Below are 25,054 nucleotides of genomic sequence, written 5' to 3' on the forward strand. Positions count from 1 at the left end.
AGTGTGGACACTTGCAGGGACGGTGACTGCAGCCCTGCCCTGGGCAGCCTGTTCCAATGCCTGAGCAGCCTGTGGGGAAGGAATTGTTCCTCAGCTCCATCTAAACCTGCCCTGGTGCAGCTTGAGGCTGTTTCCTCTTGTCCCATCCCTTGTTCCTTGGGAGCAGAGCCCAGCCCCCTCCTGGCTCCATCCTCCTGTCAGGCAGTTGTAGGGAGCCATCAGGTCTCCCCTGTGCACATTAGGGTCCTGCTTTACCCTCTTCTCATCCCCTTTTCTCACCCCCACCCGTGCTCTGCCGGTGCCCCCGCACCATTCCCCGCCTACAGGAGCCCAAGGCCGGGCCCAGCGGCGGCCACCGAACCGGGGCAGCAGACCCTGGCCTGGGGTGACCAAGCCGCGGGTGGTCCTTGACGGGGAGCTGGAGCTGCGGTCAGGCGCTGGGGGCGGAGGAGTGAGGCTCTGTCGAGCGGCAGCCGGCAGGCCGCAGGACGGGCAGGGGCAGCTGGGCTAAGCGGCGACCACACCAGGCCCGCCCTGCCCCTCCAGCCACAGCCGCGCCCGCCATGACACCCGCCCCGGGGCCACTCTGCGCGCCCGGAGCCGTCTCGATGGTGATGGCGGCAGGCACGGGACCTCCGGGCCGCCGGGGGGCGCGGCGCGGCGGGGCGGGGCCGGGCCGGGCCGGGCGGAGCGGGCGCTGCCATGGACGCGCTGTGCCGGGCCGAGCCCCGGCCCCGCCGGCCCGCAGCCGCCTCCCCGCTGCCCTGGGCCCGCTTCTCCGCCTGGCTCGACTGTGTCTGCGTGGTCACCTTCGACCTGGAGCTGGGCCAGGCCATGGAGGTGCGGGCAGGGCCGGGGGGGCGTGGGGCGGGCCTGGGCCAGGGCGGGCCTTGGGGCGTGGGGTGGGCGTTGGTCCTGGAGCTGAGGGGAAGCCCCTGTCAGGCTGTGGGGGAGAGGGGTTGTGGTGCAGCGAGCAGGCAGGGCATGGTGGGTGCAGAGCAGAGATGTGGGGGCTCATCCCTCTTCCCACCCCACGGTGGCAGCGCCGGGGTGGGCCGGGGAGGCAGAGCCGGGCCGGAGAAGCGCCAGTGGATGGGAAGAGGGAGTGTGCAGGGCCCGGGCTGTGGGGTGTGTGTACGGGGCGAACGGGGGCAGTGGTGTGAGTGAGGTGGGCAGAGGGGTAGGCTGCCAAGGGAGGAGGAGGGTGGTGGAGGAAGAGCTGAAGGGAGGAAGCTGGGGTGTGGAGCAGGGCTTCAGGAGGAATCTCACAAGCACAGGTCTGATGTGTGGGGCCAGAGGGTGACAAGGAGGAGCTGAGGGAGTGTCGCAGGAGCTGGGTGGGAATGGGGGGGGGGGGCAATGGGGGCAGATAATGTGGTGCTGAGCAGTTTTGTCAGTGATGTCAGAGGACCTGTGGTGTCAGTGGCTTCCCACGTCTTATACATCACTGAGGGGCCGGAGAGGGTGAACTGGGAGGGAGAGGGCTGGAACGGCTTTGCTGTATCCTTGGAAGTTGACTCCGAAAGAGGGTTCGAAGGGAGGTAGATACCTATGGCTTGTGCTGTGGCTGAAGGCAGGAGCAGGTTGGTGTTACAGACAATGCGATGTAAGGGGGGCAGATATGTCTGGCTTATTCTGAACCCAAGGGCTTATCTCCAGTTCCTCATCTGTTGTGTAGCCGTGGGAAATGCTCCTCACTTCCCCCTTGTGTAAGGAGGTTAACAGTGTTTTTCAGAGATCTGAGGCATTTTAAAGTCATGCTGAAGCTTCTGAAGGGAGTGGAAAGTGGCAGAGATGAAGCCAGCCCATTGCTGCTCTGTTTCCTTAAACACTTCACCATGTTTCTTTCCATGAAACCTGAAATAAATAAAACCAATGTGCTGTAGAACTGAGTTTCACATGTTCTGGACTCTCTCCTAGACCTGGTACACATTGGGAAGGATATGGATATGGGATAATATATAATTAGCATTTACAACTTAATGAGTCATAAGTGTGTCTTAATGGAGCTACAGAGGTGCTTTCCTTCCTACCAGTTTTATTGCCTCTGTGGCATTCTAAGGAGGGGACTTTGTAATCGAGGTACAATCAAATGAGTAATGTGGGTTGTTAATCCCTGGAAAGGTCTTTTACTTCCTTTGCTTTTGTTCTTCCCTTTTCCTCCTTTGCCTACATAAGTATTGATGGGGAGATGTTTCTTGTGGTATAAATGAGAAAGACAACTGGGAACACCTCAGTACTTGGCCTCAGTGAGGACACAGTCCCTCTGTCCCTTTTCCTTTGGGTGTCCGTTAGGATTTCTGTCTCTGAGCAAAGGGTTTGGGCAGGGAACAGGGGTCTGCATTGGGTGAGACACCTGGAAAGAAAGCCAGACTGAGGAGAAGTTGTGTGATAAAGATCCATGTTCCATTCTTTGGTCATGGGAAAATGAGGGAAGTGCAAGCTGTTGCTGTCTTTTAGGGGAATTCCAAGTAAAAGCATTTGAAACAGTGCAAATTCCACAATAGTGGAATAGCCAGTAGTCAGATGCGGTCATTATCTTCCTGTTTATCTCCATTTAGTGCCTCAGTTGGTCTAGATTGGGTCTGGATTTAGTTGGTCCACGATCAGCTTGTCTCCCAGCAGGCTGTTTTCTGCAGCCAGGAAGAGGGAGTTTCATGTTTGCACCCTCAGCTGCATGTTTCTGGGTTTAAAACACACCTGTGGCACCAGCCCTGTGGGACTTCTTGAGGCCTGGCTGAGTGTGTGGGAAGTTTGGAACTCCTACGGCAGTGTGCCATAGACATGACCAGGCTGGTGTACCTGGCTGGGATTAGATCTTGCCAGAGCTCTGTGTGGTTTTGTGGGTGTACAAACCTCTGCAGTGATTTACACACAGGAGCTGATCACACACCCGAGTATTGCACCCAGTGACAGGCTACAAATACCTGGAGTAACTTGTGCTACCTCATGCTCACAGCAAAGTGAGTCAGCAGGAAGGGAAACCTCTGCTCTGGAGGTTGCACCATCCTCATGCATCATGTCTGTAAACCAGTGTGTGAAGGTGCAGACATCCTGAGTGCAGCCTGACCTTAGGATGTCACCTGCAGGGCTGTCCCTGTCATGGTTCCTGTGCTGAGACCTTCCCATCCCTTCCTGAAGATAACTTTTTCTCAAGTATAGGACTCTTTCCAGGGATAACGTCTTGTTTTCTAGCCTGGAATGGAGTAGGCTCTGTGGATACAACCAAGGCTCTGCTCAGGTTTCCAGGTATCGCATGACTTGCGTATTGTGCAGTCATCTTGAGGTGTGGCTACACCATTGGCCTGAAATTCAGTGAGTCCCACTCTGCTGCTATTTGAATATACAGTAGAAAAGGTGTTTCAAAGGAAGCATAGAATGGTTTGGGTTGGAAGGGACCTTAAAGCTCCTCCAGTTCCAACCCCTGCCACAGACAGGGACACCTTCCACTAGAGCAGGTTGCTCCAAGCCCCTGTGTCCAGCCTGGCCTTGAACACTGCCAGGGATGGGGCAGCCACAGCTTCTCTGGGCACCCTGTGCCAGTGCCTCAGCACCCTCACAGGGAAGAGCTTCTGCCTAAGAGCTCATCTCAGTCTCCCCTCTGTCAGGTTAAAGCCATTCCCCTTGTCCTGTCCCTACAGGCCCTTGTCCCAAGCCCCTATCCAGGTTTCCTGCAGCCCCTTTAGGCACTGGAGCTGCTCTAAGGTCTCCCCTTCAGGAGCCTTCTCTTCTCCAGGCTGACCCAGCCTGGCTCCAGAGCAGAGCTGCTCCAGCCCTCGCAGCATCGCCCTGGCCTCCCCTGGCCTTGCTCCAGCAGCTCCACACCCCTCTTGTGCTGCTGCCCCAGAGCTGGATCAGGACTGCAGGGGGGGGTCTCCCCAGACCACAGCAGAGGGGCAGGATCCCCTGCCTGAGCTGCTGCTCACGCTCTGGGGTGCAGCCCAGAATGGGGCCGGGGGGGGGGGGGGTGGTGTTCTGGGCTCAAGTGCACACTGAAGCTGGGTCATGGGGAGCTTTTCTTCACCCAGTACCCCAAGTCCTTCTGCTCAGGGCTGCTCTCAAAGCAGGTCAATGCAGAAATCAGGTACAACTGCTGTTTCTGACTCATCCACCAATTTACATTTCTTCAGATAGTTACTACAGACAGAAGAAACACTAGGGGAGAGAAGACTCGTGTCTGAGATGCTCCTCTCCAGGCTGGGATCCCCACTGGCCCCCCACTGTCCAGCTTCTCAAGGATACCAGCTTCTCTGCTGCTGCTGGTACAGAAACACCCCATGGTTTGAAAATTCCCCTTTTTCAGTGGCACTGGCTCCTCCCTCCTGAGCTTTCCCAAACACAGGCACTCTGTGGAGCCTGGTTACTTCAGAGTCACCAGAAGTCATTTTCTGGATGTGTTGCTATGAGAGCAGCCGAGTACTTGGCAACCAGCAAGGATCTGCTTCCAACAACGTGTGTCACCTCCACGGTTGTTAGTGCACCACTGATGGGAGAGAAGGCTCTATCACAAGTTAGGACATGATTTAAGCCCTTTTGGGCTATTTTTGAGATATCCGGGGACTTTTACGAGTAAAACGTTCCTTTTTGTTTACTGTCTTTTTACTTTTGGGAAGTTCTAGCCACTGATTCTTACTGCTTTAGACTGGGGGGTTAATCTGGTAAACGCTTAGGGATTTCCCCCCCAACCCCAAACCACAGAAGCACTTCAGACTTAAACTGATGGAATAGCAAGGAAGCAGAAGATAAGGTATTTTTCAAAGTCAGCTGAGATTTTGGGTCCATCAATACTTCTGTGCTCAGTTAGGAGTATTTGAGGTTGGGTTTTTTTTCTTCTTTTCCCTTTTACCCCCCTAAAATCCTGAGCACACACCTCCAAGTGAAACATAACCTTAGCATATTGTGGAGTGGTTTGGGTTGGAAAGGACCTTAAAGCTCCTCCAGCTCCAACCCCTGCCATGGGCAGGGACACTTTCCACTAGAGCAGGTTGCTGCAAGCCCCTGTGTCCAAGCTGGCCTTGAACAGTTAAACTTGGGCCCACAGAGCAGTTAGGAACCATCAGTAGCCACTTCTGGTCTGACTTACTTGCAGAAGGACCCCCCCAGGAACAGTAGCAGCAGGGTTGTAAGGGTACCTGGACTCTTGAACCTAAGTTTAGATCAGCAGCAAGCGCGATTCCTGAGCTTCTCAATGAATCAGTGTCAGATGTCCTGTCTCTGTTCCTGGTCTAATTGTTATTACATGGGAATGAACCAAATAAATGCTTGTATGAGCATTAAGTTAGTCCTGACCAAAGAATTTACTCAGTCACCTAATGCAATAACACAATGAGCAGAGGAGAGTGTCTTCTGTGGTGTGCATCCCCTCGTGCTCTGGCGTTCATCCTCTTGCTGTGCCTTCACCGCTGTAGCTACACATGCTCATTTTCCTCCTGCTTTTTGCAGCTTCCGTCTTTCAGAGCAGCTTTAACTGAGGACTAATCAGGGGAATGTTTAATTGTTCACTTGGCTCCCTCTCTGAAGCTGATGAGATGACCTTGCCAAGGAATCAGTTGGGAATTGTCAGAGCAAAGCAAGCTCGCTCAGTGAACTTCCAGTGCTCTGGCATGGTGCCACTTCTGCTATTTATAGCCCTGTTAGAAGAGCTGAGCTCCTGATTTGAGATCCAGATGACTCGCACACTGACCTGGAGCGGAGTCACTGCAGAAGCCTGATAAGACATCTCCATTTCCCAAGCCATTCAGGGCTCAGGTCTGACTTACCCGCTTACCTAAAGCCACCGGCAACCTCTGCACATCCCCATCAGTGTTTGCTGTGAGGCTAGGGAGAGAACTGCTGTAGATCTATGAGGACTCTGGTGTCTGTCCCCTGCCCAGGGACATGTGAAGCTCATTCCTACCATAGCTTTGTCATTTCTCACTCCTCAGTGCAATTGTTTCTGCCGTGGATCTTGCGTTTGCCTTCAGCTCTGACCTGAGAAGTCTTGGATTGAGTTTTCTTTCATTGGGTAAATGAAATTTCAATGGGTAAATGTAGAAACAGTGTTATCAGCATTTACACAGTTCAGCTGCAAGGCTGGAGTCCTTAACTAGAGCCTTTGACAGTCCTTCTTATCTGAAATGCTGCCTGATAAATTGGGTGGAACACAACTCAGTGTATGCTGACAAAGCATAAATGTTCAAGCCCGTGCCAGAGCCACCTCTTTCCTTACAAACTAAACCTTGGCTTTCTAACAACAGATCTCAAATCAGGGAGGCTAAAACAAAGCTCTGGATTCCCTCAGACCTCTCCTACTGCCGATTTTCTGCTCTTTGGTCACAGGGAACAGTATCTCTATCTGAGCACTCACTCAGGACTCTTAAATAAGTGTTCTCACCCCGAGGCTAGAATGTATTCCTAAGGCTGTGTCTAACACCAGACTCAGTGTTGTTTAGTGTACACAGTATGTGCTGTTTTCTGATCTCTTCATACAGTCAGAACCTATGTCTGGACTATGACTGTCACCCTTGATAACTGCTGCCTCTTTTCCTCTGCCTTTGAGAACAGTAATCCTGCCCTTTGCTGCTGCAAAAGTGGTTTCCCAGCCCTGGCTGTTTACACCCTCTGTACCGTCCCCCAGTGGCTCTTCCTTCCAGACCTCATCACATCTGTGGCATTGCTTCTTTTTAAAAGCCATTTTTAGTTTGTTATAAAGTCACAGACTGGTTAGGGTGGAAGGGACCTTAGAGCTTCTCCAGTTCCAACCCCTGACACAGGCAGGGACACTGTCCACCAGAGCAGGTTGTTCCAAGCCCCTGTGTCCAGCCTGGCCTTGAACACTGCCAGGGATGGGGCAGCCACAGCTTCTCTGGACACCCTGTGTCAGTGCCCCAGCACCTCACAGAGAAGAACCTCCTTGTAGGATGTGTTGTGTTGGGAAAAATAAGGTGCTTATTGTATGGCAGCAGTATCTATAGATGGGGGTAGAAGTCGTGTGGGAACTGAGGGACTGACTTTCACAGCTCTTGTCTCTTGCAGCTGGTGTATCCTTATGACTTCAGGCTAACAGAGAAAGAGGTAAGAACTATTTTAATGATTTCCCCCGTTTCTAAAGATACTGAGCATCAGAGATGGAGCTTTTCTAATGTATGGTTTTGTTTGTTGCAGAAAACCAGTATCTGTTACTTGTCCTTCCCAGACTCCTACTCAGGTAGGTAACAGCAGCTGTTGGCCTTTCTGGAATGGTTCATTGCCATTAAGAGATAGGTTCATGATGGAATGAGAGTCCTTGCCTCTAACACTGTGACATCGAGGAGCAGCCTTCCTTAGGTCTGAACAAAGAGGCTTCTTGGCATTTTGATTGCTCTGTGGATGTGGAATCTGGGATCGAGTGGGTGATGGTTCAGTGTCTTGATACACTCACACACTCATGCTTCACCCATGCCAGTAAGATATAGAAAACAGCCACAGAGAGTAAGTTCCTTAAAGTTTACAGCTCTCAACTGCAGCACTTCTGTGTTTGTGATGTGCTCCATGAAGAGCAATAAGTAGATGGGAAGAGGATGGATGCTTTCATAGCAGAAGGATTCCCAAAGCTTGGCTTTATAAATCAGGAAGGTGACATTAAGAAATAAGCAAGTTAATTCATCCCAGTACCTGTTTCTTTAAGGCTGGTTCCTGACTTAGTTTGCTACAGCTTTCCCAGTTTAGTTTGAAATGCTTTTAAGGATGTAATTGCACTAGACCTTAGTGAACACTCACACTAAGTGTCTCTTTTATCCAAGTAAATTGTTTCCTAATAGAAATATCTTCATAACACATGCACACAGCAGTCATTACACTTCAGAGCACAACATCTGCAGGCAGTGAGAGGGAAGCATGCCCTCTTATCGTGCTGGACCACTTTAATCTGTTGAGCCTGGGGTTTTGTTCAGTGAGCTTGATGTATTTCCTCATCGCTGACTTGCACATACTCAGCCCCCCTCCTTCTGTGCACCCTAACCAACTGGTGAAAACTCCCAAGGACTTCATGCTTCTCTTTTTTCCTGCTGGACAAATTATACCTGGGGGGGATGAATAGCACAGTGTGACCCATGGGGTGTACAGCCATAGTCCTGGAACTGTTGCGCAGGGGATTGTCCTTAAAATCAATGTTTGTGTGTTTTGGATTAGGGTTGTTTGTAGGTTTTTCAGTAGGGTGGATAACAAGTGGTGGCTATAGCAGCTCGGGTTTGGTGATACTCTAAGGTTCCCAGCAATGGCTTGGCAAAGTTTAGCTTAGTGATAGTGGCTCTTCTGGTGAGCTACATGTCCTGCACTGAGGCTTTTGGGTTCCTTTGTGCTGTTACTCTCCAATTCCATCTTCAGTTTTAGAATTGCTTGTAAACCAGCATCCCTGTTTGTGTCAGCACTTCAGGTGTAACCAGTTCCCAGCTTTCTCTTGACTGAAACTTCCTCCTGAGCATTTGTGGTTTTCTCTCTCAGGTGGCCTGGGGGACACTCAGTTCAGCTTCCGCCTGCGACAGTCAGGGGGGCAGAGGACCACTCACTACGAGGATGATGGCGAGTACAATAGAGAAGCCCCTCTGACACTGCAGGTCGGTTGGGTTTCAGTGCACTGCTTACACCTGTAAGCAAATGGCAGTGTTATTGGGGTAAAAACCAACTACGCTTTTGATTTATTTTCCCTGCATGAAATATGTGTTTTCTCTGGCTGTGGGAACAGTCAGCAAAGGAGAAAGCTTTCAGCACAGGGACTTACTCCCATGTTAATCCACAGAGGGCTGTGTTGAGAATCCCGGCTACTCTGAGAGGTGGAACTAAATCAGGAGACCCCAGCTTAGAGCAGGAGTCATGGCTGGCTATAGCAAAAAGAGAAATGGTGGCACACACATGACATCCAGCAGCGTGCATGGCTACCTGTAAATGTTCTATGAGGCAAGGCAAGAATATCCTTGCCCATGTTTACCTCTTTTGTTGAGGGGTAATGGTTGTTTTCTTGTGTTGCAGGATCTATGCATATAAAACCAGCCAGAATAATTGGCATGCCACAAATCTATGCTTGGGCTTGCTCTGCATGGGCTGGTCTAACCAAACCCAAGCAATAAGATCAAAAGTGTCCATTAGCTCTGGGTTTTCTATCAGTGAACTACCCATTTCACACACGGAAGGGGTGAGCACTGTTGCTTCTTCTCATTGAGCAGAAGGCCATCATATCAGCTTGTCATCTTCTGCTCTCTCCTTTGAGGTGTAGCTTCCTGTGCATGAGCCTTTTTAATACTTCTGCAGTCTTTCTGTGATGTGCTTTTGTAATGTGCAGTCCAGAAATGGATTGCTGGTCTGAGAGGGAGCAGGAGGATTTCTTTTCCTAAATTCTGGTCTAGAAGTGTTTCAGCTTGTGCTCTGTAGCAAGCAAACACTGCCTCGCAGATCACCCAGCTTTAGAGAAGAAAGGCAAGGAAAACTGAGTTCTGTTGTGGAAAAATAATATTTGGGGACAGAAAGGTGCCTTGAACTGGGGCTTCAAAAAATTATATGGAGTTAAAGATAAGTTTGATGGGTTCTGCCTTAAATACCTCATAAAACAATAGATAAATGCAATCAGTACCATAGAGGACATTTCCTCCCCTCAGAAGATGAAGTATTCCTTCCTCAACAATACATTGTCCTCTAGCTGGCAAGGAAAAGACAGTCAGAGCACAAGACTGGCAGCACTGATGAGCTCAGTGGGTTGGCTGAGCTGGTTCTAATAGTGGAAACCTCAGTTAACCCTTTGGATGAATGCCCTGAAGGTGCTGCACAAAGGGGCCAGCAAAAAGTGCTACCCAGGGGCTGTAATTCAGGGGAGTTTAGATGTTTATCTCCTCTCTATATTCCCATTTGGAAGCTTTCCTGGGTAGCCGAGCATGGATCATGCTGGTAAACAGGAGGAAATGCTGTCGTTGTATCATCCCAGGAGTGCAGTGTGCTGTTAGGTCAGTGGCCAGAGGTAGTTTGGTGGCAGCAGGGATGGGTTGCTCAGTAACAGCACTGTTGGTCTCTTGCAGAGGGAGTCAGCTCATTACTTTGGTTATGTGTACTTCAGGCAAGTCAAGGACAGCTCCATGAAGAGGGGCTATTTTCAGAAGGTGAGTGCTGCAACCAGATAGCTTGTTACTCAGCTGCTACGTAGCTGTAAGAAGGCACCTAGCCCTAGCTGTAACCAGCACCACTTCCTACGTGACACCCCCAGTGCTTCTGCAGGAAACAGCAAAGGTCACAGGGAACAGGAGTATGTGGAAAGTGTCATTCCAAACAAAGCTGGATGCTGTTGCCATGGTGTGTTCCGCAGTGACCTGCTGTCTGAATCACGAGATCCTCAAGCACCTGAACATTTGCTTCGGTACATACTCTGGTGTCACAGATAGTGAGAGGATCTGCTCGCTGTTGCTAGTTATACCTTAACCTTACTGTCATTAGCAGCCATCTGGAAATGGATTTCCTCCTGGGATGCATTTTCTGCCCAGCAGCAGTGGCACTGCTGGTACCTCACCAACACTGTCTCTTAATATAAATTCTTGTGACACAGACACTGGGAAAAATAATATAAATTGCAGGTTTCTTTCAGTATAAATACACAAAGTGCTTTATATTTTTTTAGCCAGACGGGTATGATCACTGCCTGAAAAAGAGTGGAATTGCACTCTTTGCTTTGATCCTAAGATCTACTTTTCTCCATGGGTCCCTAGAATTACTCTTTCAGTAGTGGTTTTTCACCTCAAGAGATAAAATGTCATCTTCTCAAACAAATGACAGAGGGTCTCAGGCTGGAGAGGGGCCAGAGAAGGGCCACAAAGATGACCCAAAGAATGGGAAGTGGTGTGAGAAAAGGAAGGGAGAGCTGGGCTGGTTCAGCCTGGAGAAGAGAAGGCTCCTTAGGGGGAGACCTTAGAGCAGCACCAGTGCCTGAAGGGGCTGCAAGAAACCTGGAGAGGGGCTTGGGACAAGGGCCTGTAGGGACAGGACAAGGGGAATGGCTTTAACCTGACAGAGGGGAGACTGAGATGAGCTCTTAGGCAGAAGCTCTTCCCTGTGAGGGTGCTGAGGTGCTGGCACAGGGTGCCCAGAGAAGCTGTGGCTGCCCCATCCCTGGCAGTGTTCAAGGCCAGGTTGGACACAGGGGCTTGGAGCAACCTGCTCTAGTGGAAGGTGTCCCTGCCCATGCCAGTGGATTGGAACTGGAGGAGCTTTAAGGTCCCTTCAGCCCAAACCATTCCATGATTCTAGCAAGAACACCACCAGTAAAAGTGCTGCTTTGAAGCAATTTCACGTGTTTGATGTTGGTTTTCAAGTCTCACCCCTTAGTAAGCAGTGTAATTATATCCAGTGCTAGCAATTATCATACTCTCTGACTCCTGTATGTGCCTTTTTTCAGTCCTTGGTGCTGGTGTCACGCCTTCCATACGTGAACTTGTTCCAGTCCCTGCTGCAGCTGATTGCTCCTGAGTACTTTGACAAGCTGGAGCCATGCCTGGAGGCAGGTGAGCCTTCACATCTCACGGGGGAGGCTTTGAACACTGGGGTCTTTCAGGGTTTTCATCGGGAGGTTCCTGAAAGACAGTTGAAGTGTTCCAAATTAGCTCTTTCTGGAACAGATTCCTACAGGGAAAGCTTTCATTCAAGTGGTTAAATGTCAAAATTATAAACAGCTGTAAAGGAAACATCAATGGGAAATGTTTAACAACCCTCATAGGTGCTGCTGTCAGTTTTGCATACAATGTGTGCCCAGAGAGGGGAAAACCAGCTAATGCTACATCTCTGTACAGGTCTTTATTGCACTATTCAATTTAATCATGATTTATCAGCAGTGTAGGGCTGCTGGGACTGCACTGGAAATGGTGATGCAGATGTGAATCAGTTGAGCACTGTGAGCAGTTCTGTTGTCCTCAACATAAGAAGGGCATGGAGCTGTTGGAGCAAGTCCAGAGGAGGCCACGAGGATGATCAGGGGCTCCTTATGGAGACAGGCTGAGAAAGTTGGGGCTGTTCAGCCTGGAGAAGAGAAGGCTGCGTGGAGACCTCAGAGCAGCTTCCAGTGTCTGAAGGAGGCTACAAGGATGCTGAAAAGGGACTCTTCATCAGGGATTGTAGTAACAGGACAAGGCATAAAGGGTTAAAACTTAAACAGGGGAGATTTAGGTTGGATAAAAGGAAGAAGTTCTTTACTGTGAGGGTGGTGAGGTACTGGCACAGGTTGCCCAGAGAAGCTGTGAGTGTCCCATCCCTGGCACTGTTCATGGCCAGGTTGGATAGAGCCTTGGGTGACACGGTCTAGAGGTGCCCATGCCCATGGCAGGGGGCTGGAACTGGATGATCTTAAGGTCCTTTCTAACCCAAGCCATTCTACGATTACTTGATAGAGGATTTGTTTGCAGCTAGCCTGGGGGACATGTGCACTAGGGATGATTTGAATGGGCAGAACTCACAGGCCCAGCTGAATCAGCTGTGCTGGCCTTCATATTCAGCTTTTTCTTTCTCTGTGTCCCTGCAGTGTGCAATGAGATTGATCAGTGGCCACCTCCTGTGCCAGGACAGACCCTGAACCTTCCAGTGATGGGCGTTGTCATTCAGGTACCTGGTGGTGATGGTCTGCGCTCAGCAGCAGACTGCCGCAAACTGAGAGGTGGGACGGGTATTCCCTTTCCTTCTGGATGTTCACTTTGCCCTTTACTCCAGAGTCTTTCCCTTTAGTCCCAACCTCTGTACAATTAGACTTTGGAATTGGGAAGCTTTCTCATGCGGATGATTCTTAGGGAAGAAAGCACAGTGTGTGTGCATGCTGATCCCATCTCCCTGGATAATCTGTTCTTATTTGTAATCTAGGTGAGAATCCCATCAAGGGTGGATAAGCCAGGATCAAGCCCAGTGAAACAGTTCAACCAAGAGGTGAGATGAAGCATGATGTGACACAAGCCAGTGATGAGGAGAATCTAGACTGTTGAGGAAGGAGGGTGGAGAAGAACTGGAACTCTTTCAGCTTTAATCCTGTTTGAAACCGCTCTTTACTGCTTTGATTCAGCTTTCATTTTGATTCTTGTTCATTTCATCTTCTGCCTTTTCCTCTCTTTCACTAATGTTGTCATCTTTCACAATTTCTGGTACCCATACTGCTAACCCTTATTGTCTCCATCTGTATCTTAAGCTGTGTCTTCCACCAGAGGAAACTATAGAATATAAAGGAGCAGACATGGGAAGTCCTTAGCATCTTGAAAAGAAGGGATTCCTGATGATCTTGTAGGAAAGGAAATTCATTTGGACCTTGAATGCTCAATCCAGACCCATTCCTCTGTTAGCCTTGTTCTCTTCTTTTTGTGCTAGTTGTACAGGGAGCTACCATGTGATAGATGTGGTCAGTGTAGTTGGCATTTCAGCCAGGAGGCTTCCATTTACTAACAGTTTTGGTTTTGTTTGGTGTTTTCTCTCCCTCTATTAGAATCTGTTACCAGCCCCGTTGGTTCTCCCCAGTATTCATGAACTGGATCTTTTCAGGTGAGAGCCACCATCCCTGCAACCCGCTCCTCCCCCTCTGTTCTCCACTCTCCCTGCTCAGAGCATCCTATAAATCCTAAAGATAATGAAGAACCAAAACTTACTGCTTTGCAGAGCATCATTTAGAATACTGGGCTTGCAGAGCTTGTGCAGTGTTTAAACCCTTACCACAACCCCTGTGTCCTGGTTAGAGGAGGTTTCTTCTCTTGACCTTGGCTAGTGAGCAGCTCGAGGTTTGACATGTCGACATGGAATGCCTGAACCACACTTGTCTGCATTGTCAGTGTAATTCCAATAGAGACACATCTCCTGTAATCCGCATGCATTTTACTTTGCTTAGATGAAAAGACACACTGAGAGCAACATGATCAGCAGGTTGTTTTACATTGCTTTACATTTCCTTTAAACATGTCTGAAATGGTTGAGCAGCAGCATGTGTAAAGACATGTGGTGTTATTGGGGAATGCTGAAACTCAATCCTGGGTTTCAGATTCCCAGATAGAAGAACATCTGGGCAGGGGTATATGCAAAGACTGTATCTGGTTGTGTCTGAACTGCATCTCTAAGCTCAGTTTGTCATTCTTCTGTTCACTAACAGATGTTTCCAGCCAGTGTTAATTCACATCCAGATGTTGTGGGAGCTGATGTTACTGGGAGAGCCAATTGTTGTCATGGCACCATCCCCTACAGTGTCTTCAGAAATGGTTCTGGCACTTACCAGGTAATGCCATGAAATCTGGAGATACAGGAAGCTGGAATAATGGGTTCTGGCAGCTCTTCTCTTGCAGGTTCATTCTTGTGCCAAGTCAGTTGTTAGCTTGAATTTACACATGAAAGCATGGAAACAAATAGCATAGCAAGAGAGTGTTGCTCATACTCTATAATGGTAAAGAGGAGTAAAAGTGAATCTCCTGTGTGAGAAGACCTGATGGGTCATAGCCTGAGGAACTTTGTCTCCCCAGCTTTGAACTCTGCTTTAGCAAAAAGGAACCCCCAGACCCTGGAACTCCTCCAAAGTGTTACCTCTGGCAGGACAAAACCACTGCTCCAGTTCATACACATGATATAAACACACATTCCTGCTCTCTGAAGGGTTTATGTCTGCTTACAGCTGCCTGGCTCCTCTGAGGTACTGCTGTGACTACCGTCCTTACTTTACCATCCATGACAGTGAATTTAAAGAGTACACCACCAGGACACAAGCTCCGTAAGTAGCCACTAGACCCTTGCTACCCTCCTTGCCACTGCTGGGTGAAGGAAACCCCCAGGTTAACACTGATCTGCCTTTTTTCCCCTTCTTTCCAGGCCAAACATTGTTGTGGGAGTCACAAACCCTTTCTTTATCAAAACTCTCCAGCACTGGCCACACATTCTTCGGGTTGGGGAGCTCAAAATGTCAGGTAAGGGTGGAACGACAGTCCTGTTGTGCAGGTAGACCTTGTGAGAGGCTGCACTGAGCTCACAGTTGTGGTGCTAGCTGTTGTTTGACACATCTTCATTCGTGTGAGAGCTGAGAAACCAAAGGCAAATCTAGACTCTGCCTCAGTTGATGTGCAGGATGAGCACAATGGCAAAGACAAATCATTGAGAGGATAACTTGCTGTAGTTTTTCAAGCATTAAGAAAAAGAAAAGTCCTTCCTGGGCAGGAAAGAGAAAATTGGATAGAGAAGGAGAGGGAGGTCAAATTATTAGCTATGAAGCCAAGGAAACCTCTAGGTTGAGGAGCTGGCTTATGTGCAATGCCTCCTTAACACCTCTCTGGTCCAAAACTGGAGCAGGAAAGTTAGCGGGTGAGAAGGCTCATGTGAAGGTGGAGTTAAGGGAGGGTATCATTGAAATAGTGCAAGTGTAGGACTGGATGTTCTCGAGTGCAAAGTGTCTCAGGTGCATGCAATGGATATGGGAGTGGATTCAGAGCCTGAACTGGTCACTCAATGTCATTCTACAGGAGACCTGCCCAAGCAAGTGAAGGTGAAGAAGCTGGCAAAACTAAAAACTCTAGACACAAAACCAGGTAAGTCTTTTGTCAGGCATGATTTAGTTTTGTTTATCCTTCTACATGGGGGATTTAGCACATGAATATGGCATATGTTATTCTTTGCTTCTCAACAAATGGGTGTTTTGGGGTCACCATCTTCTCATCACCTTCTCACATTTGAACTACTACACAGTGGTGGTATCCCCCATGTAATACAGAAAACTATACAGCTTTGTTCTGAGGTTGAAAAAGCCAATATGATCATTTGTAGAGAGGCTTTAGACAAGGGCCTGTAGGGACAGGACAAAGGGAATGGCTTTAACCTGACAGAGGGGAGATTGAGATGAGCTCTTAGGCAGAAGCTCTTCCCTGTGAGGGTGCTGAGGCACTGGCACAGGGTGCCCAGAGAAGCTGTGGCTGCCCCATCCCTGGCAGTGCTCAAGGCCAGGCTGGATACAGGGGCTTGGAGCAACCTGCTCTAGTGGAAGGTGTCCCTGCCCATGGCAGGGGTTGGAGCTGGAGGAGCTTTAAGGTCCCTTCAACCCAAACTAGTCTGGGATTCTGTGATTTTAGTCTCAGGAGAAGAGCTTCTCATTTTCATGGGTTTATTTTCTGTATCATACCCACTTTTTAGATGTGATGGAAGTCAAAGGAACTTGCTTGTCTACATACAGCTGTCCCTTAACTAACTGTTCCTCTCAGGCCCAGCCATAAGCTGACTCCAGTAACTTATCTCACCATCAGCTTAGCACAAGAAGGCCCTTGAGATAGTTCAGTGTGCTTTATTCCTGCTGTGAGTACTGGCTGCATGAGCAATTCCTCTATTCTTGTAATAGCTTTTTAATCATTGCTGTAATTACACATACACAGAGGAGCCAGGGTTAGGGTTAGTGCTAGGAATTTGGGTTCTGTGATCCCTGTGCTATATAGCAGTGCCTCCACTAGATATGTGGGTGAAGATTTGTTTCTAACGTCTGGTTTTTTCCTGGTTTTGTTTTTTTTTTTCAATCTAGGAATCTATACTTCTTATAAAACATTCCTGCACAAAGACAAAACCCTGATCAAAAGATTACTAAAGGTAAGGGCTTGCAACTATCCTACATTCTTATGTTATGGGAAACCTGTGCTAACAGCCTGATTTAAACAGACAGTACACTCTAAAAGGAACAAGCTTTTTAGGGCATGCAGTGATTTTGTCAGGTATACTTGGACATGTTCATTGTGCCAGTTTTAACAGTTTTCATTGGATATTATTAAGGGAGACCTACAAGAAACTTAAAGAGGGGCTTTGAACAAGGGCCTGTAGGAACAGCACAAGGAGTGATGGGTTCAAACTGAAATAGGGGAGATTCAGATGAGCTTTTAGGCAGAAGCTCTTCCCTGTGAGGGTGCTGAGGCGCTGGCACAGGGTGCCCAGAGAAGCTGTGGCTGCCCCATCCCTGGCAGTGTTCAAGGCCAGGTTGGACACAGGGGCTTGGAGCAACCTGCTCTAGTGGAAGGTGTCCCTGCCCATGGCAGGGGTTGGAACTGGAGGTCGCTTCAGCCCAAACCATTCCCTGCTTCTGTGAACAATTGCTATCAAGAGTCTGAAAAACAGACTGTAGGCAGTGAAATGTGAGTGATAGGTTTAACTAGAGGGTGGAATGTGTGCTTTGGGCAGCAGTTTTCCAGACTGCTCTGGACTGGCTGCTTCTACCTGCAGTGTGCAGGTTCTGCAGTTCTCTGCATACCACAGGATGGCACCTTTGAGAATGTGCTATGTGCTTGCAGGGGATCCAGCGGAAGCGCCCGTCTGAAGTCCAAAGTGCCCTTCTGAGACGTCACCTCCTGGAGCTGACCCAAAGTTTCATCATTCCCCTGGTGAGGAATTGAACACAGACGTGTCAGAGAGGGGTGAGCAGGAGGTGTGCAAGTGACAAGTTTGCCCTTGCTCTCTATTATTCATCCGTAGTGGAGCATCTGTAGTAGGTTCAGGATGTGGCACTCGAGAGATGTTTTACTCCAAGGAAAGGAACAAAATGCCTTTTGAAATGTCTCTTTGATCTCAGTAATCAGCATTAAATCTGCATGTTGGATATACAGCACACTATGTGTGAAGGCAGAACATTTGCAGTGTAGGAATAGATATTCCCTGTTACTTGATCTCCTCTGCTCTTTTCAACAGTTAGTCAAAGCAGATCTATAGAGAAGGGAGCCCAAAACATTCCTCTAACGCTGGAATCAAACCTATTGCCAGCATGAAGCTCTCCGTTCTGGCTTGCGAAACTTGGCTGTGGACCTTTAGAGGCTCCAAATGGTGGTCACTTCCCTAGGGCAGGTTTTAGTACATGCTTTCTTTCAAGGCCTTCCCTCTTGGCCAGGTTTGGCTCCTCCACTTTCTTTCCTGCATCCTTTTAGGAGGCAGGACATGGGAGGACAGAGCATCTCCTCAGATTCTAGTCTCTCCTGCCAACTTCTGCCCACCTGACATTTGCTCATGTGGCACACTTGGGATTCCTGCAGCATGGTTTTGTGGCCCAGCCATGGTGGGAAACAAGCTGGAACACTAGGGCTCATGCCACATGAAGTAAAAACCAGAGAGTATGAGGCTGTTGTTTGAGTCTGTGATGTATTGGAGAAGACCATCAAACTCCATGAGCATGCAATAGGCTCCCTGATGGTTGCAACTTGAGGGTTTTTATCATTATTTAATGGTTTGGGGGTTTATTTTTTCTTAGGAGCATTACATTGCAAGTCTGATGCCTCTGCAGAGGGCCATTACTCCATGGAAGGTATGTTCAGTTTCCAATCACTTCTGCTTTCCTTTGCCTGCAGGGATTGGGACTGGTTCTGCCATATGCTGATCACATACTCTGATACTGTGTGTGAACTTCCCTCATCGAAGGAAGAGGGTTATTAGTCCTTTAAATACAAGCTGAAACAAACACTGAGGCAGATGCTTCCTGTTTTGCAGCAAGCTCAGCTATTGTGAGCCTAATTTGAATGTTACTACAAGGCTGGTTAAGAAGTTCATGCATGTTTTGTTCTCTTAGTTACCAAGTGTGCCTTGTGCAGCCTCTTCCACTGTAAATACAGACCTCATCTTGCCCCAGTTTCTTTTGGTGTGTGTAATATGGTCCTTCTGTTGTGCAGAACCCTCCACAGATTCGTCCTTTCTGTCAGGAAGATTTCATGAAGACCCTTGAGCATGCTGGGCCCCAACTTACCTGTGTGCTTAAGGGTGACTGGTTGGGCCTCTACAGGTAAGACTCTGGCAATTCCCTGCCTTATCCCCTTAACAGCCCAAGCAAGTTGTAATGAACATCAAATCCTGAATTACAATAGGAGCAAAAAGAGAGTTTCAGGACAGAGACAGGTCCCCTGAAAAGCTCAGGCCTATGAAGAATTGACTCACTAGTAATGGTTAGGAGGAGCAAATGCAGGATAGAATCAGTGCTGTGGTTTATGTGGTTCCAGCACAAGAGGGATGTGGAGCTGCTGGAGCAAGGCCAGAGGAGGGCACAGAGCTGCTGTGAGGGCTGGAGCAGTTCTGCTCTGGAACCAGGCTGGTTCCAGACTGCCTGCTGCTGAAGTGGATGGGACTCAGCTCCACACAGCATCTTAAATTGTCTCATCTTTTTCTCCCTCTGCTGCCACAACCCTTGTGTTTCAGTTCGTGCCTTTTCAATCCTATGTTGGATTTGATCTAAAATCTTCTGGCACAGATAAATCCAGGTATGCTGCTGCCCCCTTGTTCATTTTCCTGCATAGCTAAGTAAAAACAGGAGTTTAGTACTGGACTGCACAGGAGAGGTGCAAGTTACATCCCTTTGACATAGCCTGATACCTTGTTTATGAAGGAGAGAGGTAAATCACCAGTTATATAGGACTTAAGTCCACACTGGCAAATGGTTGTGCACTTTAAATACCAGGAAAGTAGTTAAGCAAGATACTTGTGGCTGTAAGCTGTGCCTGCCCCATCCCTGGCAGTGTTCAAGGCCAGGTTGGACACAGGGGCTTGGAGCAACCTGCTCTAGTGGAAGGTGTCCCTGCCTGGGGCAGGGGTTGGAACTGAAGGAGCTTTAAGGTCCCCTCCAACCCAACCCAGTCTGGGATTCTGTGTTACTACAAAGGAATGTGAATTCCAACAGCTGTCATAACTCCAAAGGAAAAGTGGGACAAAATAAGGCTGCAGAAGGGCACAGAGCACCGTGTCTTGCCTTGGCTGTGTCGTGAGCTGATGCAGAGGAAGGTGTGAGACTGCAGCGTTGCCCCTCTCATTGGTGACAATCTGCTAAAGCTGCCCAGCTGGATCATGTTCATGCCTGGGCAGGGAGAAACCTCTGGTGTAGATAAGATAGGAGTAGAGCATGTTAGCTCACAATCACTTACATCCCTAATGCCTCTGTGGAGCAGAGTCTTTTCCTCTCACATCTCTGCTGCAGTAGGAAGGGGAACGCATGCAGTGGAGCCATGAGCTCCTCTGGAGACCTCTGTCCCCAGCTCCCTGTCACCTCTCTTTCCACAGGAGGTTCTTCAAGTCTCCCAACTTTGATGGCTGGTACCGTCAGAGGCACCGGGAAATGACCCAGAAGCTGGAGGCCCTTCATCTGGAGGCCATTTGTGAGGCGGTATGTTCAGCTGCAGCATTGAAACCAGTGCCAGATGATACCTGAAACCTGGGAGATGGGGGTGCTTGGACACTTGAGGTACCTTGGACACTTACTGTACACCTCAGGTCTGCACTGATGGAGGGGGACAGTGCCTTCTGCCCTTGGGAGCCACAGTTCTGCCTCATGTCTGTCAGTGCTCAGGGATAACAGCACATGCAGGGGACAGGAGCATGAGCAGCTCAGCTCCCTGCTTTGTCAGCCACTGCAGGTCCTGCTCTGGCTGTTTCTAACAACTGTTTTTCATGCATCATGCCCTTCTCAAGGCAACAGAGATCCAGACTGGGAGTGTCATCTCTTGCTGGCTTCCTTAATGCCTAATGAAAATAGGTTTTTCAGTACTGACTGCTGGTCCACTTTCTTAAGCTGAGCAGCTGCTCAGGTCCCTGGAGCTCTGGCATTTTACCCAAGTGCATCTTGAGCTTAAACACCCCCTGTGTGCTGGGCTGCATCAGAAGCAGCGTGAGCAGCAGGTCAAGAGAAGGAATTCTGCCCCTGTGCTCTGTGAGACCCCCTGCAGCACTGGGTGTAGTTCTGGTGTCCCCAACATAAGGAGGATGCAGAGCTGTTGGAACAAGTCCAGAGGAGGCCACGAGGATGATCAGGGACTGGAGCACCTCCTGTATGAAAACAGGCTGAGAAAGTTGGGGCTGTTCAGCCTGGAGAAGAGAAGGCTGCATGGAGACCTCATAGCAGCCTTCCAGTATATGAAGGGGGTCTATAGGGATGCTGGGGAGGGACTATTCATTAGGGACTGTAGTGATAGGACAAGGGGTAACAGGTTAAAACTTAAACAGGGGAGATTTAGGTTGGATCTTAGGCAGAAGCTCTTCCCTGTGAGGGTGCTGAGGCGCTGGCACAGGGTGCCCAGAGAAGCTGTGGCTGCCCCATCCCTGGCAGTGTTCAAGGCCAGGTTGGACACAGGGCTTTGAGCAACCTGCTCTAGTGGAAGGTGTCCCTGCCTGGGGCAGGGGTTGGAACTGCAGGAGCTTTAAGGTCCCTTCCAACCCAAACCATTCTATTATTCTCTGATCTTCAGCTCCACTGTTCAGCAGTGCAGATCCTTGAGCACAGCGTGGGCAATGCCAAAGCTGTCTCCTTTTATGAACAGGCCAGATTCTGGCAAACAGATTTCAGTTGTGAGCAAAGCACAAGATTCATGGTACTGCCTGCAGGAGGGGAGCCTGCGCTGCCTATGTGTGACTGCATCTACCCTTCATTCTTCTCCTCAGGCAAGACTTGATGCTGTGACAGTTAGGAAACTGGGGAGAGCTCAGTCTTGTTCATTCAGGGTTTAAGTGCTGCAAGCAGAGTTGTGAAAAAGGATGAGAATCGTCCTCCTGGCTTTTGTGTCAGGCTCTCCTTAGGGGTATCTCTTTGGGAAAAGCTTCTGTAAAGAAGAAATGTCCCTGAAGAAAGCTGTTCTCTCTCTTTAGAACATCATAGCCTGGATGAAGGACAAGTCTGAAGTGGAGATTGTAGACCTGGTACTAAAACTTCGTGAGAAGCTGGTGAGTTTTCCTCCCTTCTTCCTGCCCTGGCTCTTTCCTGTCTGTATCTCTGCAGCAGGGAGAGACCAGGGACAAGGATAGTGTTTGTTGCTTAGAAAACTTTGCTCTTGCTCCCTAATTTGGAGATTGGGACAATTAGGAAACTTCAATATTTGTATAGGAAAGGACACACAAATGGTGCTGCGAGGGCTGAAGCAGCTCTGCTCTGGAGCCAGGCTGAGAGAGCTGGGTTGGGTCAGCCTGGAGAAGAGAAGGCTCCTGAAGGGGAGACCTTAGAGCAGCTCCAGTGCCTGAAGGGGCTACAGGAAACCTGGAGAGGGGCTTGGGACAAGGGCCTGTAGGGACAGGACAAGGGGAATGGCTTTAACCTGACAAATGGGGGAGATACAGATTGGATATTAGGCAGAAGCTCTTCCCTGTGAGGGTGCTGAGGTGCTGGCACAGGGTGCCCAGAGAAGCTGTGGCTGCCCCATCCCTGGCAGTGTTCAAGGCCAGGTTGGACATGGGCTTGGAGCAACCTACTCTAGTGGAAGGTGTCCCTGTCTGTGGCAGGGGTTGGAACTGCAGGAGCTTTAAGGTCCCTTCCAACTGAAACTATGGCTCTGTGAACATTGCTCTGGAAGCCATATGGGATCTAAAACATATGGATGGTGCCCAGAGGTTAGTAATCATCTGGACCAGTGAGATATATAGAGATAAATAGTAGTAGGAAGTGATGTAGCCCAGTCTGGCAAATTCTGCTCATCCCTGAGGTGTGGCTGGCTCAGGACCCTCAGTACCTGCTCTTGCTGTCAATGGACACAGGAGAAGTTCAGAGCAGTGCAAGTGCAGGGTAGGCAGTGCCACCTTCTGCCAGTCACCTGGGTGAGAGACCTGTCTGAAACATTCTGTCTGTAAAACCTTTGAGGGTCCTTTATAAACCTGCTTGATGTGAACTGGTGCAACCAGCTGGGGTCTTGAGCTCCTCTGAGCTTTCAGGCTCCATAACCATCTATGGCAGTGGGTCTGGTGCCTCAGAGAGACAGCTGGAGTTTGCTCAGGTCAGGCAGAGCAGAAGGAAGAACTCTGAAGCTGCTTTAACCTTCCTGTCTCCCTGCAGGTCCGAGCCAGGTGCCAGCACCTCCCTGTGAAGGAGGAAACGCTGCAGAGGGTCAGTCTGTACATTGAGACCATCATCGGCTCCCTCCCCGAGGATCTCCAGGCTGTGCTGCACCACCATTGAGCATGGAGCAGGGACTCTCTGGGACAGGGAAGGGTCCTCCCACCCCACTCCAAGCTGTGGGATGCTGCAGTTGTGTTTGGAAAGGAAACTTCTTCCCTGCTCCAGCCACGTGCCCTAATCGGGACCTTGCTCACAACCGTGTAGGATTGTGATGTGGGTCAACTCTGTAGCAGGATTAGGAGCCATGTGCATTGTTCTCTGCCTAGTCTTGCTTTGAGTGCTGGATTAGGGGCTGTAAATGGGACACTGCTCCCTGCGTGGCTGTTGTCAGGTCAGAAAGTGACAGCCAGGCTTCCAGCAGCATGTGATAGGCTGTGCAAAACGTGCATTGCCCATGTATACACCTTCATCTTCTTCTGGTGCTTGGGCTCTCCAAATTCCAGTGCCTGGGAGGAGCAGGACCAGCCTTGTAGGGGGCAGCTGGTTTCAGGACAGCTCCTGATGATAAACACAGCACCACAGAATGGTTATAATGAGAGAGATGCTGTTCCTCACATAGAAATGATGTGAGAGAATTGTCCTTACCCATCCAGCAGCCTGACTCATGCTGGCGTGAGCCTGAGAGGCAATGGGAGTGGGAGGATGAATTAGGGTTAGGGTTAGGGTTAGGGTTAGGAACACTGTGTTTCCTCCAAGGCAGAGGCAAAAGAAGAAGCAGCAGCAGCTGGTGCATGTGCACGCATCAGCTCTCCAGGGATCTCAATGGGTGCTGTGTGAAAAGCAGCAGCTCCCAAAGCTCCACAGAGAGGAGCAGAACTCCAAACGTCATTTATTCACCCTGGAAAATCAAGTTTGTGTGCACTAATAATGTACAAGAGAGCTGGAGCTCTGCTGGGCACGGAGATAATGTGGTTGGCCCCCTTGCTGATAAAACATGTTGGAGAACCTAATTTCTGCAGCCTGTGTCAGCCTTGCACGTGGGCCCATGTGTGAGCCCTGCACCAAGGGCAGCGGGGAGCAGCTCCTCCAGCTCCACCACAGCTTGTCCTCACCACAACCCAGCTGCCAGCTGCTCCATCATTCTGCTCCCATTTACCTCTTGGGGAAGACAGAGGGATGTGTGTGTGCTTCAGGGTGAATGTAGAAGAGACTGGAGGCTCTGCTGATGCCCTCTGCCCAAGAGAGCCACCTCTCTGCCTCTGAAGTGGATTTACCATAACCCCATGGTTGGTTGCTTCTCCTATAACTGTGTTTCACCATCCACCAGCCTGGCCAGGGCCCATTTGCCTGGGTCTGGCAGTGGGCTGCACTCCTATCCTGTCAGAAGCCCTGGAATGCACATGGCAGGAGAGCCCAGCATTACAGCCAGGACCTGCACAAAGGTGTCAGCAGCTCATGGGGTGGCAGTGATGCTGTTTCTGGTGGCCTCTGCCTGTTGCTGCCTTGGGGCTGTGGAGATGGTGAGTCCCAGAGGTGGCTGAATCCTTCCTGCACTTTCACCTCCAGAGCCAGGCATGGACAGCGCAGGAACACAGGAAGCTGCTGGGATCCCCACCACCTCCAGCCTGGAAGCAGCCACGTGAGGAGACATGGCCATACCTCCCTGTAGTAAGGACCTTGTACAATACTCCTAGTGTATATTCTGTATATAGAGGTGGTGTGCGTCTGTGTGGTAGCTCTGCAGTGACTGTGGTGGACCAAAGCACTAATGTATAGTAGAAAACATTAGTTTAAAAAAACCCAAATGAAGCCAAGCTGTGACCTGGGCTTGAGTCTCGGTGGATCTGTTTGGTTGGGAATGGGGTTTCTCTGCAGAGGGCTGTGGAGTCGGTCATCCTTGGCTTGGTGGTTCCTCAGTCACTGTTAGATGTTGTCAGGAGCTCTGAGTCAGCACAGGGGCTCCTGTCCCTTTCACAGATATCTCCATAGGGTTCACTACACCCAACCCTGCAAAAGGCAGCTCAACCCTCACCCATCCCTCTGCCCAACCCGTGGCAGGGCCAAAGCATCAGCAGAGCAAGTGCTGCATGGTTTACATCTTGTGATGCTCACCTATCTGCCACCTTGTAGCCATTCCCCCCCAACCCAAGCATCCTCCTTCAGGTGTGATTGCTCTTTATGACGTGGTTTTAGCTTTGCATTCCTCCCAGGGAGGTCAAACTCTTTCTTAGAATCACAGGGAATGGTTTGTGTTGGAAGGGACCTTAAAGCTCATTGGGCAGGGACACCTTCCACTAGAGCAGGTTGCTC

The 25,054-nt window shown here is 49.7% G+C and overlaps 1 protein-coding gene across 1 annotated transcript; it reads left to right on the forward strand.

Annotated features, from left to right (window-relative positions):
• The first annotated feature begins 690 nt into the window (after positions 1–690).
• Positions 691–24,570, forward strand: DENND6B (DENN domain containing 6B). The gene is made up of 20 exons (XM_034063402.1): positions 691–840; positions 7,015–7,053; positions 7,144–7,186; positions 8,461–8,573; positions 10,023–10,103; positions 11,390–11,495; positions 12,506–12,585; positions 12,838–12,900; positions 13,448–13,503; positions 14,102–14,224; positions 14,615–14,710; positions 14,809–14,903; positions 15,453–15,518; positions 16,496–16,560; positions 17,253–17,342; positions 18,200–18,253; positions 18,615–18,724; positions 19,990–20,092; positions 21,568–21,642; positions 22,742–24,570. Exons 1-20 carry the CDS (start codon positions 703–705, stop codon positions 22,862–22,864), a joined length of 1,719 nt encoding a protein of 572 aa, XP_033919293.1. The 5' UTR covers positions 691–702; the 3' UTR covers positions 22,865–24,570.
• The last annotated feature ends 484 nt before the right edge of the window (positions 24,571–25,054 follow it).

Source organism: Melopsittacus undulatus, chromosome 5 (genome assembly GCF_012275295.1).
Source record: "Melopsittacus undulatus isolate bMelUnd1 chromosome 5, bMelUnd1.mat.Z, whole genome shotgun sequence".
Lineage (NCBI taxonomy): Eukaryota > Metazoa > Chordata > Aves > Psittaciformes > Psittaculidae > Melopsittacus > Melopsittacus undulatus.

Coding starts and splice junctions, on each gene's coding strand:
- DENND6B (XM_034063402.1), top strand. CDS start 703: ATGGACGCGCTGTGCCGGGCCGAGCCCCGGCCCCGCCGGCCCGCAGCC. Junction 7,187..8,460: donor CTTCCCAGACTCCTACTCAG/GTAGGTAACAGC, acceptor TTTCTCTCTCAG/GTGGCCTGGGGGACACTCAG. Junction 15,519..16,495: donor AACTCTAGACACAAAACCAG/GTAAGTCTTTTG, acceptor TTTTCAATCTAG/GAATCTATACTTCTTATAAA.